Source organism: Phallusia mammillata, chromosome 2 (genome assembly GCF_965637545.1).
Source record: "Phallusia mammillata chromosome 2, kaPhaMamm4.hap1.1, whole genome shotgun sequence".
Taxonomy (NCBI): domain Eukaryota; kingdom Metazoa; phylum Chordata; class Ascidiacea; order Phlebobranchia; family Ascidiidae; genus Phallusia; species Phallusia mammillata.
In genome coordinates this window covers 25,364,574-25,380,798 of record NC_137253.1, presented here as the reverse complement: position 1 = coordinate 25,380,798, position 16,225 = coordinate 25,364,574, and the positions used below count along the sequence as shown (strand labels likewise).

General features: G+C 37.1%; 1 protein-coding gene across 5 annotated transcripts in view; it reads right to left on the bottom strand.

The window, feature by feature from the left end:
• Positions 1-25: 25 nt before the first annotated feature.
• The window catches only part of LOC145215351 (otoferlin-like), a 54,973-nt gene continuing 38,773 nt past the window's right edge, over positions 26-16,225 (bottom strand). For all 5 annotated transcript variants that reach the window (XM_080084037.1, XM_080084041.1, XM_080084039.1 and 2 more), the window contains 18 exons: positions 13,222-13,381; positions 12,296-12,328; positions 10,251-10,357; positions 9,429-9,530; positions 8,799-8,919; positions 7,555-7,691; positions 6,883-7,098; positions 5,246-5,427; positions 4,729-4,899; positions 4,264-4,421; positions 3,719-3,861; positions 3,559-3,647; positions 3,278-3,376; positions 2,642-2,777; positions 2,442-2,541; positions 2,083-2,270; positions 1,485-1,585; positions 26-1,329 (listed from right to left, as the gene is read on the bottom strand). In XM_080084037.1, the coding sequence (XP_079940163.1) occupies positions 1,149-1,329; positions 1,485-1,585; positions 2,083-2,270; positions 2,442-2,541; positions 2,642-2,777; positions 3,278-3,376; positions 3,559-3,647; positions 3,719-3,861; positions 4,264-4,421; positions 4,729-4,899; positions 5,246-5,427; positions 6,883-7,098; positions 7,555-7,691; positions 8,799-8,919; positions 9,429-9,530; positions 10,251-10,357; positions 12,296-12,328; positions 13,222-13,381 (2,424 nt within the window). In that variant the 3' untranslated portion in view covers positions 26-1,148. The remainder of the gene's footprint in view (positions 1,330-1,484; positions 1,586-2,082; positions 2,271-2,441; positions 2,542-2,641; positions 2,778-3,277; positions 3,377-3,558; positions 3,648-3,718; positions 3,862-4,263; positions 4,422-4,728; positions 4,900-5,245; positions 5,428-6,882; positions 7,099-7,554; positions 7,692-8,798; positions 8,920-9,428; positions 9,531-10,250; positions 10,358-12,295; positions 12,329-13,221; positions 13,382-16,225) is intronic.

Genomic DNA, 16,225 nt, shown 5'->3' with positions numbered 1-16,225 from the left:
AAACAAAATCATTGCCGCAAGCGGCTGCATGTGCATTGTTTTTATTGCAACTAAAAAGCAGAAATTCGTGGGTCGCTGTACACAATCGCCATTTCTGCCTTCCATAGACAGATCGTTACCCCAAATAAGGTACCTGCAGGTATTTAGGTACGTCCATAACCTTTTTCCCAACAACTTAAACACATGACTAAAGGGTCGCATATTTTAAAACTCCTTGTGAGTATGAATAAATTTTAATATTCAAAGAGACCAAAAACCTTCTTAGAAATTTAAAAACTGTAAGCAGTGTGGGCCTAATACTTACAGGTACCTCAGTCCTTGATATAAACTTTTACTTTGTCAGTGCAAAAATATATTGCACGCTAGAACATTGCCCAGAAACTTTAAAAATCGAAAAAAAACTGAGCATATACAGTTACTATAAGAACTAATAACTGAAGGCTATTTAAAACAACATAACGTTTTGTGCAAAATATTAGATCTAGCACACAACTGTATTCGGTACACAACACAATATTACTGCATCTATAATAATCACAAACAAAACTGCTTCTTACCGTATGTGAAAAAAATCAAATCACTAATTCACACAAACTTAAAGCTATTTCGAATAGGTAGGTTTGGTGACTAAATGTGAGTAAGTGATAAAGCACATACCAATAAATAAAATGAAAAAAAAGACATTGTGCGTCTTGTTGATTGAAACAAAAAGTAATTTTCAGCAAACAAACTAGAAAAGTGTGTGGGTCGTGTATACAATAGTGCAATAAAAAATATAAACATGACTTTTCCATACCGTTTCTTGTCGTATACCTGTTTTTGTAGAAAGTATTTTTTAAGATTGTAAGAAGGAAAATACAACTAAAGAGTGGCGAAAACAAGGAAGTGCAAAATACAGAGGCTGTGTGGGACTTTAAACAGGTAACGGAGATAAAACACGCTAAAAACAAAACATAACAAAAGTGCCCAGGTTGAAAACAAAATACAACAAAAAGAGCAATTCACGGTCTACTTGCAATTTGATTGCTGGGTATAATTTCAATGCAACATATTCGACTTAAATTTGAAAACAGAACCTTCTTTTTAGATTTGATGGAATAAATGTGGCACTGTATATGAAAATACAAAAAAAAAACTTTGGTGTCGATTTAGGCTCCGAGAATTTTCTTCATGAGCCAACTTGGTGAGGAGTAGATGAAAAGAACCAGAAGAGCAATGAGAAGGAGGAGAATGAAGACTTTTATGATGAGCCACTTGAATCGGGCGCAGATAAGATAACGCAACGACTTCAGTGGATTCATGAACCAAACGAAGGATGTATCAGGGCGACTAATAAGAAAAATAACAGTACGTTATCAACTGTTTAGAGTACAGATTTTTAGAGCAAGTTTATAGTTTTAAACTCAGATTTTGGCTTTTATATTCTTGCTGAGAATATTTCGTATTGTGAATTGTGTTCCTAAGTTTGAAGTATTTTCTCTTACTTTGGTTTCTCCAATGGATCTGGTTCATCTCTGGCAAGTCCAGCTGGATTTTTCTCCGCCTCTTCTGCTGTCATGAGTGTGATTTCAGCCTCGAGTTTTCCCTAAATGGTATTTCATACGAACTTACTTTTTTTACAATGGCACTGGTTCACCAAATATCACTGTTCGCATCAATTTTGCTTAATTTTTTTGTGAGAGAAAAGTGGCGCATACAGCCCATTTTTTCTTTTAGAAGAGAAAGAGTGAAGGCAAGTTAAACTCGAGTTGCAGGTCGGGTCAAATGTGGGCCGGGTTCAGACTTTGAATTTTATCACAAAAGGCCTCGAATCGGAGCTGGTTTCACATTGCGTGTCTTTTGTACATTTTTGTAATATAAAGTACCTAGCCGAGTAGTTAGTTGTAGGACTTAACCTATAAGTTTAGTACCCAACAGCCCTATAACGTCTTGTTCAAGCAATTGTCTATTTATTCCATTGTGTATGTCTTCTCTATTATCGGCCTATCAATCAAACTTTCGAGCCTAAACGAGCTTCACCTTTTGAGGTAAAGGGCCACCACTTAATCCGCTTTCTACTATAAAGTAACACAAAATAATTACCGTTATTTCCAGTTCGTCTTCGTTGTTTTTCGCAGTGAAAGGCCACCAGCCTTTGATTCTGCGCTGTTTAAAGAGAGACACCATCGGAACATCTGAACTGTCTTCTTCCTCCGAGGCAAGGTTCAAACTGCATTTGTTTGCCGACTTAGCTCCACGTGGCATGCGTGTAAGGTCAAGGGTCAGCGAACCTGCATCACAAATAATTAAGGTCAGCAAGTAACCTATCGCCTGCACTACTGTGACCAATTTAAGAACAATCTAGTAATAATTAACAAGGTGAATAATCAATTGCAGTCGATGGGTAAATTGCATCAAGAAATACTATAAATCCAAAGCCTACAATATAACTTAGAAATTACCCAGAAAGTCATCAGCAGAAAAGTGATCCGCGTCCCACACTTGCAGGTTTAATCTGGGAGGCATTTTGAATTCTGTTTCGTCCCATGAAAACATTGATTCCTGCAACATCAAAGTAAATTTGGTTAGATTAAAAATCTTGATACAACACGATATCAAAGCAGTCAAATAAATCAACAATATTTGTAAAAATTTTGATTACCTTTTTGGTGACTACGATCTTTTCTTCGGCGATGAGATAGTCGAACGGGAAAATGAACCTCCAGTTAAAGTTGCCTTCTCCAGTAAGTGACCGGTAATGAATATCAGTCTCTTGTTTATCGTCGCCCAGCAACCACCTTACCAAAAGTAATAACAATTTAAGATTTGAAACTGGACATAAATGAGCCCAAAAAATCGTCCGTTGTATGGTGCGAGTGGTCAATTTTTAATTTTACTATAATTGTTAAGTAATCATGTGATGTGAGTCGTGATAAATCATGTGATTCAAGTTATCACCCTTTGACATAAATATCCGACATTTTCTCTCCCGTGAAAAAGTCGTCGTCCTCACAAACCACATCATCAGTGTTCCACACAATTACACGTATCTCATACCTGATCCACAGCAGCATGCACAAAAACGGAACCACTTACAAACTAGTAAGACAATCACTAAAGCGAATTGTGGCTGACCGCACTACAAGGCAACATCGCTTTTTTGAAAAAAAAAGTTTTTCGTGTCATTTGTTCCAATTTATTTGTGTTTTTAAATTGTTTTCTTGTTGCCCGGAAAATGTTGAAAGCGGTGACTCGAATAAACGGTCTGCCACAATTTGCATCACTCTAGTAAAAATACCCCTTGACGTAAATATCTGAGGCTTTTTCGCCAGTGAAGAAATCGTCGTCTTGTAGTTCGACTTCATCAGTGTTCCACACGATTACCCGCAGTTGGAAACTATTTAAACATATTACAGGTAGCACTTAAATTATCCGCTCTAAATATACTATGATTCTACAGGTTAGGGTGTTGTTATCTCTCGCAATATGGACGCTCACGGGCTGATCTCACTAATGTTCACGGTAGCCAGTTACATTATATTATTGGATAATAACGCGATGTAAGTTATAGATACGAACCCCTTTGGCTTTCTGGGTGAGACATCAACAGGAAGACCAGGAAGGGGCATGTCCATAGGGAACATGTCGATCCACAGTTCCAACCGACCCTAGAACGTCGACAAATATTAAACTTAACATGAGATACAAATCACTATTGACTACATGGTTAAGATCTAACCTGTTCGATTCCTGGTTTTTCAGGACTGTACAACGATCTGGTTTCGACATGCTCAGGAACCAAATGGCAACCGACTTTGCGAATTTCGTCCCAGTGACGTAATGCAACCAGAGCCACGTGTTCATCTGACGGCTTCTTATGGCCTGTTTAAAGCAAGAATGGGGACTTAATGCACATCATCGCAAAATCACAAATAGAGCTATCACAATGGCATTGAGCAACCAAAAACTCAGGCAATCATATGTGTCTAACTTAAATAACCCAACAATATAGGAAGCGCGAGGTCTGCACAAACTTCATGTTGTTTGTTACCGTTTCTGTTTTTTATTTCATTTTTAAATGTGATGTAAATTAGACACACCATATCATTATAATGATGCGTTATGTTTTAAACAAATACTTTTATTTTTCTATCCATGTTCAATGTAAATTTTTCTATCCACGAGTCTATGTTTAATTACTATATCTAGGTAGTAGAGGTAAAAATAACATTAAGGCCTATTTTTGAGGCATTTACAAGACAACATGAAACTCGCTCAATATACCATTTTCATCTTCCAGTTCTATGGGACCAGAGAAGACCTTTTTGCCAACTCGAACTTTGCCTGGTGAGAAATGGGGACCATCCACTTTCAAATCCTTGCATTGCTTCTTTAGTATCTCGGAAGGTTTCATGGGATCTCGCCACTGGTTGTAACCGAAACTGAAACCAAAACACGTGCTAATATTTTTTAAGCACATTTTATGTCACTTTTACAAAAAATCAAAAGTTCAAAACTATTTTCAGTTCAATTACAAAAGTACTGCACTAAGACAACTTTTAACATTAGAAAATTGTAATTGAATGAAATCATTGAAGCGAATGCAAGTAACAAAATGAACAATATTTTTACGATGTTACCTCAGTAAAGGTTATGACATGTTAGGATGAGTTTGGTGTCTCGGTGCTATCAGCAGCGTGTTAACAAATATGTACTTCAATTGTGCGCTACTTCTTCAAACCAACTCACATGGAATATTTCTCAGCTATTCCACACAACGCTCTGTGTTTGCTGTAGAAGCGATTTTCCAAATCGATCTTTGTTTCTCCGATCAAGTCGTCGGCGCTCAGCAAATCCCAGTCGAAAACTTGAACTGTCAATGCACTTTCCATTGGAAATGTTGCTTCGAAGTCGAAAGTTCTAGAAACACAAATCAAAATAGAAACGGTTTTACAACATAGCTCCTAAAATTTGAACATGTAGAAACGTTTTTAAAAGAAATTTAAATAAAGGCCTGTGTCAAATGTTGTTGTGATGTAGCTTTTTCTACAGTTTTTGGTACGCTATATATGAATTTGATATTGCCTTGATGCTAATTTAAAACAAAGCCCTAAAACTGCACATACTTTTGCGTCTGTCAAAAATTAAAAAGTGCACAATTAAAACTTAAAACAATCACTTGTGGAATTAGTTACTTATGGACTTATTGGATTTTTAATCCATTAAGTGGCGCTGTGACTTTTTACTCATGCCCACAAAAACCTACTTTCCAAAGATCGGGTTGAGTTGCTTGGAAATGTAGTTTTCTTTGTCGTTCATCTTTTCGTTGCCAAGAGTAATGACAACATAGGGATCGGCTTTACCGTTTGGATCAGTGGGATGGAGGTCGGTTGCTCGGATAATGTAAACACGAACTAACACGTGAATGGGATCGTTCGATGGAAGGCCCTGTGTACAAAAAATCGCTTGGTTCAACGCTGTTACTTAGTCTTAGTGAAACTTAGTCCAATTTTAATGTGGCAAATTTTAATTCCTCTATCAGTAAAAAATGAACTCAAATAGCAAAATCACAATCAGCAGATATTTAAAGCCAAAATCTCAATTTCTAAACTCTAGTATAGGTTTTGTTTACGAAAGTGTAGAAATACTGACAAAAACAGCCAAGACAGTTTGCTTTTCGGTTTTGTTTTTTTGTTTTTACAATTAATGTAAAAATAACAAAAAATGTCGAAACGTACTATTAATATATAATTCATAATAATAGCCTGTTTGCTTGTCAGAATTGTTAAATAGTAAATTGTGTCCTTAAGTATAAAAATGTATATAAAACGAAGAAGTTGTCGGCAATCATCGGTTTGCATGACGCGAAAGCAATATTATAGCTGCGGTTTATATTTTTTAAAGTGGGAACTTCTGACACGGGTTCAGGCGATAATTTTCCGCTTTGCACACTTGACCTTTACACGAAATTAATTACTTCGCGCTTAGACCATGACGCAGGAGTCGTTCCTGCATAACCGCACACGTCACAAGCGGATACAAGTGAACGTACAAGAGTCGCTTGACATGTCCAGCGTTCGGTCTTAATCCACCGCTTTACATGTACCTACGCGACAAATTGCACACATCAAATCGTCATGTCCCATTTTCAGCCAACGAGAACTGAAACCTGCATGGCAAGTCTTCACTTTAACATGGACTTGTGACGCCTTGCAAGATCAAGATTTACCGTTTGACTTAAAAGCCGGTTATTTGCGATGCCAAGTGCTAGAATTTTGCAGAGCGACAAAAGGTCAATAACCGAGCAATAGTTTGTTGCGGGTGGCTTTGGTGGCGTACTTTCCGACTCGCCATATGACTCATACTGCGATAATCCTGCGGCCATTAAAATGCAAATCAAGCATTAATGGAACAGTGCTCGTTTCAAGTTAATATTTATTTGCCTCAACTTAAACCTTGCGCGCGTGCCCTCCTGAACTTTGACAGTTTTCGGTCCTAAGCGGTGCAATTGTTGCCTGCCGATGTATCTTAGAGGTACCGCTTTTAAAATTAAGTTTTTATCTTTTGTAAACTTTACAGAAGTATTTTTTTCGGGTTCACGCGTGCAAATCACTTTAAAAATCAATAACCTCTAGGTGAAGGATAGCAACATACTCAATTTTCATAATTTGATGTTTAAATTCGGCGTAAAAGAGTTTGTGAAGCTTTAGTTTTTCTATGACCATATCCTAATTAATATTCTGAGTATGAAGTTGCAAGCCAGTATTTGAAGGTAAAACATGACAACGTTTCGACACCCAATTCTTGGTTTGAGTCTTTTTGGATCAGATTGTTCAGAAACGTGCATTGTGTATGTACATAACCTAAAGTTTTAAAAACTAAATTAACAAAATTCGTTGTTACCTTAAACATTCCATACTGAGGGTCTGGTTGTTCGATGTAGTGAGGAAGAGGGTAGCGATAAATTTTGAAGGCGCCCTTGAAAGTTCCCACAATCCTTTTCTGATCGGTAATTTCGTCAGCTTGGTCTTCACGTTTGCCACGGAAGAGGTCAAAGGAATTGAGAAGGTCATTGAAACCCGAATATTCGGAAACGTTTTCCAGTTCTGTGTCATAGATCTGTGGCAAATTGCAGTTATAGAGAAACAGAAATAGAGAAGCTATAGTGTGATATACAGACGACGGAATTCGAAGATAAAATGGGTTTTTTGATTCTTTTTAGTGTGAAGCTATCAAACAAAAAATTGCCTGCATCTGTCCAATAAAACGTAGAAGGGTGATTTCCAAAATTAAAACGAAAAAAATGTACAATCAAACGTAAAAGTGTGGTTTGCAAAATTACAATTTCAAACATTTTTTTAAAACCTGTAAGCAACCGTACTCGTTTCCTGTACAGTTCTGAAAAGCAAACCATCAAGTAAAGTCCTGAATGAAAAACAAACAAACAAACACGCATATTGCATGTTCACAGCTCAGTGCATGAAGTTGAACGCTGTTAAAAATACAGTGCGTGCAATTTTTTCGGTAAACCCATTTTTTGACAAGGAGTTTAAGTACACTTTAAGTAAGGTTCACCTTTAGTTCGTCTATCGGCAATTTCTTCTGTTTTCTTTTCCGCACAGGAGCTGCCAAACTCTTCTTAGCTTGTCGTACTGCACCGACTGCTCCCTTCAATAGCTTCTTTCCAACCCTCTTCTCCTTGCCATTGCTCTCTGTATGCCACAAGACATAAAAAACATGTCCGCTACTTTGCTACATTAGCGGCTAGTAAGATTTACACAGTAGCAATTGTTAATAGAAAAGGTTTTGTTAGCTGAAGAAAGAGTCAGGGCCTGGAATTATCTTTGCAATTTTCCAGTGGCGATAAAAAGCGTTACAAAAGCATGTTATTCACTACTTTATGGAGAATTAGGTTTAGAAAAGCTGTACAACATAAAATGAAACAGCTTCAAAATTATTTGTTTTGATCGATTACAAAATAGCAAGGAAATGTTACATTGATTTTAAAACCATGATGGTTTTATGGATACGTGAGAAAAGATAGCATGATGTTGCCATGCCAAAAAGCTAGAAGAAGGCATATTTTCCTTCCGCCTAATAATTTCATCAACATAGGCGGCATGAAAACGAGCACAGAATTATAAACATGCGTGCACAGAATCGAATGGCTCGCAGGCAATGATTGGATACGTAAAAAATGGGGGACGGCATTAAGCATAGGCAGCACATAAGTACCGTTTTTCTTGTTGTGATCTACCACTTGCCCGTACCACGATTTAGCCGCTGTAAGAAACACGATTAACATGTGTGAAGGCAGTCAATAAGCTATTACTGCCAGACATAATGTATAATCGAGTATTTCTCTTCCATTTCTCTCTATTTTCTCTTCCTTTTTATCAATAATGGACGTTTTGAAGTGCCATACACGATGTGTAAAGGCAGGGTAACAGACTAATATGCTGCAAAAAGTCCTGTTTGCGAATCCGTTTGATTAGTTTTGGTAACAGCGTATAAACTGAGAGATATTTATGAGCTTGATATATAACAAAACTGTCAGAGCTATAAGGCATAATAAATACATTAACGTATACCTTACAAAGACACCAACTTTGACAATTGTGTAGGCACTATGACTGTTTTGTATTTGGTAAAGTTTTCTCGCACACCTTAAGTGTTTCTAAGATATACATTAAATCCGGCAATAGCGTTTAAAAAGCTCTTTTGTCACAGCGGTGTGCTGAAATTGACACCCGTTAATTTGTAAGGTCACCTTTGTTAATTGGCGCAGTGTAAAGCACAGCAAAAGTCACACTACCTACCTTGTTCGACATTTTTACTCCCGTTTGGAGCCTCCGGTCCGTTGTTAGGATCAGGAGGACCACCGTCATCCTGCTCACTGTAAAGATCATGGATGTTGTCGTCCTCTTGTTTCATCTTTTCCTAATTAAATCATCAATCCAGTCGTTATCTTGAAGCACTTTATTACGCACCTTCACTGTTTTTAGCCATTGGAAAAGGTAAAGATAATCATAAATGAGAACCTAAATGGCAGCCAGAATGGATGAACATCAGATAAAAAATAATAAAAAGAATTATTTCCAAAATTCTAAAACCTGACGGCAAAGTAAATGTGACCATTAAAAATGTTAAGTGAACGGAAGGGTCGTAGTCTGTTTTTTTTCGAAATGTGACTAGAATTTTTCGATATGTGACTGTAATTTTTCAAGATGTAAATATCTTTGCTCGACTAACTTTATACCCAGTGGTGGGATTCAGGCGGCTCGCACCGGTTCTATAGAACCATCTTACGAAATTTTATGAGATCAGCGAACCGGTTAGCATTACTGGTTACTGTCAATGGACTTTTTGTAACAGAACCGGCTGAAAAATATGACTTTTGTGATAGAACCGACTGGCAAAAAAAAAATGAATCCCACTATTGTTTATACCTCGTTAAGAGTTTCCAGTGAAGCAAAATACTTTGACCACCAATCAAGTGCGGCTTCGTCCATCGGGTCTTCTTCGTCTTCTTTTGACTTGTTTTCTTTGTCCTACAATCATTACGTGATAATTTATTGTGATTTACGACTCCGACAGTTGTCAAAATATCGTCGTACCTATCACCGACAGAGTTAAACCGGAGTACCACGTGTTTGACAAGAGGATAAAAAACTCTAAAGCCGGGAGCGCCCAGTCACACTCCCCTAACATCAAACGCTATTTGCAGTCGCTACTGTCGGTGATATCACCAATTGACATTTGTAATTCCGAAAAAAACGGACGCTTAGTGAAAATTACAATAAACACTTCAAAATAAATTACACAACCTATATAATGGTTTCTCATTATAGCGCATAAACTGGTTTAACTCTTTAAATTGAAACACGAATAAACCATCTTTAGGACAACATCAAACAAGCATAAACTCAAAAACAAGTAAAAACTCTGGATACTATATATGGATCTGTTTATAAGTTTAATGATGAAAATAACGGCCCAAATAGACGTAAAAAAGCGACATGTTTTATTTTTTAAACGTTTCGACAAATGCTCATGCCATTATCAGTGATATGAAGGCCACATCAGTTACACCCGTTTATATACACTTGAGTCACGTGAAGGAATGAAGTAAAAACTTATAAATAGAAAAAAAATCATTTGTAGTTGTAACTCTTATTTTGAAATTTTTCAGAATAAGCAGATATAACCCCCTTTTCGACAAGTAAATACCATTTTAAAACAGACCGCGGCTATATGTAAAGAACACCCACCTCCAAATCGACTTCGGTCATGCCGCTAGGTGGCAGAGCAGGGTTGTTGGTGTCAATATTGACTATGACGTCAGTGGTGGTGGTGCCGACACCGTTCTGCTTCATACCTGACCAGAAACAAGGCATTAAAACGCACACCCAAAATTTAAGTAACTGTTTATTTTGTGCGGCGCGGATTGAAGTATTGGTTTCGCCACTCCTTGGTCCTTCGCACGGCAACTCAAGTTTGCTGTGAACGGATTCTTCCAGGAATTTTGGAAATCTTTTTTTCATTGGTTGTCTTAGTACCGTACCGCGTCAAAGCGTACTGACAAAGAAACGGTTACGTAACGACCAACGGACATGCAATATATTGAGAACACGTGCACCGCGTCATGCAGAAACGTTACATTACTTTACAATGTGCGTATTTTACATTGACGAAAGTTGTGTGGAAATATTTAATGGAAATAGAAATGAACTACTAAGGTTACTTAAACTGCAAAGTCATTGCAATCTGACCATGATTTATTAAAAGTTGTGCATCCAAAACATTACTTTATGTTTGGGTTTCTGTTTGCTTGTGCGTTGTAGTTAGTTGCATTGCTGCTTTAGTGAATATTCGAATTCCCACACAAATCAAGTTATTGATCATTACGTAGCAAATGTTGTTTAACCCGTTTCGCGTGGGTTTGAAACTATACCATTTGTTCTGAGAGAATACAGTAACGTAAACGTTTAAAGACGTTGGGCACTTTTGTAGCTGTTTTACCTCTGGAGGTAATGGAGAGGTCAATTCCCACGAATGAGAAACTGCTATGATCATGCCAACCATTATAAAAAGGTTATAAACAAGAGAGCAAGATCTATAGCATGATAGAAATGATAAACAAAACAAAGAAATAAAAAAGAAGAAGTGTTACACATACATGTTCCGCTAACAAGAAAAAGTTTTTACAAAGACCAGATCGTGCAAAAAGTAAACGTAAATGAAAATCACTCTATCGCAACAAGTTTTTAACAACACCTATTTTCCATTGCACGAAATTGCCCTCCCACAAAATAAGGGTAAAATTTATCTAACGATTCAATCCACTAAAAAGTAATGAACTTAAAATTTTGTATTCCACTTATTTGAAAACAAGGTCTAAGAATGCCTAAAATATACAGGTTTTATAAAATAAAGGACTCTCTACAACGAGTGTTTCTAAGAGTAAAACCTCGGCGTTTCTTTCGTTTCTTTTTCTCGTCGTCCTCATCATCTAAACACGCAAACACATCGCACCTTCTATGTTTGTTAACTTACAAATCTTAGTAGAATTTTTATTTACTATAAATAGTAAAATGAACGATTTAGCTTTAAAGGTTTTTAGCGACTTTTGCAGTAAATCTTGTAATGCAGCAAAGGCAGTGGTTTCCAACTAATTTCGACAAACTCCTTTCTTAAACATTCAGCGTTTTTATTCCTCCCTAATATGCTACCTAGTAGATGCTATATCATACAAGGATCATTTAAAATTGGGTCTTTTTATCAACTTCACATATGCCCTGAGAAACCACATGTAATAATTGAAGTAAATTCCTTCCCTCAAGTTTTAAAATTCCTTTTATGGGAGGAATTCCACCCCGCTTGGGAACCACTGGTCTATGTAGTTAATGGTTTGTTACACCAAATCGGTCACAACAAACACTGAACCACAAACATCTGCTGAAGTACGGTTTAGGAACTCAAGTGCAACAAATTTGGTCTAAACAGACATTGTGTTAGTGGTTAAAACTCCACACCCATGCACTTGCAAATCGCGAAAGATAAATGATATTCATGTGTGTCGCATAATATGAGCAAATTAATGAATGAAAGGGAATGTGTACAAAAGATTTTAATTTAGAAACTGTGTAAAAAGGCACAAAAGTATGATGTTCTTGTCATTTAAACAGCTCTTGCAACAAAACATAAGTGATTATATAATGGGTGATCGGCTCATATCACACAATAACACGTGATAGCATTCAGTCATGCATGACATGTGTCATCACCCACACTCGCGTTGTATCATGAAACATACCTTGTATGCCTTGGACAAAAAGCTTGCAAGCGGCTGGAAAAGGCGTAAAATTGCTGTAAATAGCACTGCACGGCAACACATCGAAAGCATGGGGTCTTGTTCAATGTTTCAAGCAACCACTGATTTAGTTTTGGAGTTCGGGGTTTGGTTAGTGTAGGACAGTTTAAATTGCAATGGGGAAAACAAGAAACTTTTTATGACAAGTTTAAAATAATTAATCTTCATTGCCGTAAACTTGTTCAAATAATAAAGAACTTTTTATGCCCAATCTCGTGAATTTTCGATATATAAGCTATTGCTGCCAGGCATAATATCGAGTTTATATAGAGCTCTTCTGGAAATCATATTTTGTACTTAAAATACCGGAAGAGCTCTATAAACTGGATGGATTTTCGATGATTATTATGAAAGCGTGTGTAAAATATCGTTTTTGGTAGAAATTGATCAATCCTAAAACACAGAAATATTGCTTCAAAGTATACTTTGCTTTGTCCTGAATTTGTTCAAATCAATAATGTTTGAAACAGGTTTTCATAAAAGAAGAACTGAATAAACGATGTGGTTTGCGGTTTGTTTGTTGAAGTGATTGTGAATTGTTGTGGAAATCGTCAACAACGTGCGCTTTTGAAATCAATGCAATGATTGCCGATTTTTCGCAATTAAATCGTACATTCGTGATTGTTCATTCCAATTATCACGCTTTATTAACGGATTTATATTCCTTACGAACCACAAAGGTAAATCTTTAAACAGACCTGACCACCAATAACGATAATTAAATACAATTAAATTGAACTTATTGGATCAATAAAAAGTTTCGAAACAATACCTTAAAGTTTGGTGGTTTCATTTGGGTAGAAAAACAAACGCTTTATCTTTTATGTAGTGAACTTACTTTTTTTAATCAAACAATACAAATAATGCACCTGTGTAGATCTTGGACTTATCTGGAGGACGGAAAACAAATTTTGAGATGTTGCTGATGATGTGGGTTCCAACCAGTACCGATCTTCCGAATGCACGACAATCCATAACGGTAATGCTGATGGGAGGACACCAATACTCCACCTCCGGAAGATCAACATCCTATAAAGACATATACTGCTTAAAAGCGAGGTGTTTAACAACCTATATCACTGATGGTACAAATAGCATCATTAAGCTTGTGACTGAATGGAGGGCCGCACCTTTATATAACACAGGTTTAGTTTATATCAGGGATGTCAAACATGCGGCCCTTTAAGAGTTTTTGTGCGGCCCATGAAGTATCTTCTAGTAGTTATGTATTTTACTCAGGCGAGATACCCTGTCATCCTAGCGAGTTCACACGATACAATCCCTGTCTATTGGTATATATTAGCGTTTTAATAGGTTAATTGAAATAATCCATCTTTAGAATCAGCAATTGCGATTGTTGCGTCATTGTACGCCATTGTTTTCACACAAAGCAATAAAGCACAGTTGATTCTTTCACTTTGCTACACTGTATATCTGTTTATTATTTATTAAAATATTGTTTTTAATGCATGGAATTAATGAATCTTTTACTTTATAATGATGCAATTTTGTTGTTGTCGTGTTACACTGTAAAAATTTTTTCGACAGTGCGGCCCCTTGACTTACTTGGAAGTAAGTGTTTGGCCCTCAAAGTGGTTTGAGTTTGACACCCCTAGTTTGCATTGTGCTGTACCAAACACTCACATATTGAGTTAACAACTACAAGTAAATTGCGCAAGCGATTTTAGTCGTATTGATAGTTAGCAGAAAAACAGCACAGGGTGCATAAAAAAAGAAAAATATAATTGCACTGAAATAGCAAGCAATAATTGAAATGTTTCTGCGAGCCGCAAAACCTTTATTTAGCCGCATTTTGCACACCCTAAGTTTAAAGACATGTTTTCAGCAAATGGTTTGTATTCGTGTACGGAAGACATTTTTTTGAATCAAGTTGAATAAAATTAAGTTTACCGTTTCCGCATTTTCAACGCGTTTGCAACAGATAAGTCGACATACCAGAATTCTATTTGAATAAGTTCGCAGACAAAACTGTCACACAATCAAACAATTGAAAACTTTTTTAGATAGAAACAATTGATAAAACCAAACTCTCCGAATTTGGGTGATAAATATAAGTTTTTTGAAGTGGCGTGTCAAAAATACTTAAATCCTGTGAAGTGGAGTGCCAATTATAATTGCAGTCGCACATTTTGGAACACATTTTCACCTAATTTGGGAGATTCCGGTTGATGCGATAAGCATTGTACGTACTTGTGCGGTTGCGTGGCAAACAATGCCGGTATTTTAAAGGTTACGTGCGGTGTTTGTCAAAAATCGACGCCTTTGCAGTGACATGTAAGACATTTTTCTTTTTTTTACCTTCATCCATTGGCCACCTGCAGGTCCATGAACAACGCGTGGCAGGGTAGGCTAATATGTAGTTTAAGTTTGATCTTTCTTGAAGCCTATGACCTACCCAAGTCTTATGCTACGTGTTTTTTTACTGATCTTGATATACAGGTTAGGCTAAAAACGCGGCCAATTGTCCTTTGTCCCAAAACGCAAAGTTATAACCAATCAGGAAGCCAAGATTAAGAAGTAGGCAGGGATCACTCCCACGACATGTAAGCTCCATTTGTTTAAATTTGTCACTGTATGTTTATTGCTGATTCCGAAAAGCCGAGGCTTCGCGCAGTCGTTGTCTGGTACCGGTTCGGTCATTTGCGTTGAGCACCATAAGGCCGCAATTCATAGAATCACTGGAAGTCAGCGGCATAATCACCCATGGGACAAACTGCAATGCTCCGAACTTTTGTCCAACCCCGATTGGATGCGAAACACGATTTAAGAGTCACATGACGATGATGTAAAGTTTTATTTTGCCCAGAATGCTCCCGGATATTTAAACTACAAGGATAATTAAACTGTTACGACAAGTCCGGATCCGGATGTTTTCATACGAATACAGCTTTGCGACGGCCCGGGGTAAACCAGAACCATTGCTAAGCCCATTAAACGTCATCTTTCAACTTAATTCATCACGATTTGAGCGAGTTTGAATATGCAATGTTTTCTTGGTTACATAATCTTACAAGAGTCTCTCGGATTAAATACCACTGTGTTGCAATGACACTACAGTGTATTATGGTAACTTTGGATCTATTGCCATCCTTGACATGCAAAGACTCGACCATTAATATTGTTTCGTTCACAATATTGGCTACTATTATATAATATTGTTTCCTTTACAGATGTTTCATGTAATTAGTTGAGCGACAGGCATCTTGAGGTTTAATCTGTTTTTGGTAGTTTTGTTTATTCTCCAAAACACCTGAAAAGGTGATGCAAAAAGGAGACAAAATGTACACTTCCATAATCAACCATCATTGCATATCAATTTTTTTAACTTTTTTTTAATCCGGTCTTAGATTTTTAACAATATTTTGTATTGTACATGTTGGTATGAACACTATACAGATTTTACCATGACATTGCAGTTTTACTTGGTTTCAACTGCTTCATACACACAAATGCAGATTCGCCACAAAAGGAAAAAACATGTGCGTCACATGTAGGGATGACGCATTTTCAAGGCGTTTACCAATCAAATTACAGCACGACTTTGAAAGTGAAAGTTTTCTTCGAACGCGCAACAAACTGTGCACGCCCTGCTCTGTGCATCCTTATTGCTAAATGTATGTAGATGGCAAGCGTATGTTGTCACGAAGCGATTTGAATGCATATTTGTTGCGAGCGATGAGTAATTGACAACACGGGAACGTTGAAAACTCAGCAAAGCGCCACGTTTCCCCAATAAAGAATATTTAGATTGGCCGAATGCCTTTCTGCATCTGGAACGGCGTGTGGTTCATGCGTAATGTACGTGATATCACAAAACCCTGTGCACGCACGTTCACAAGATTCGACCCAATT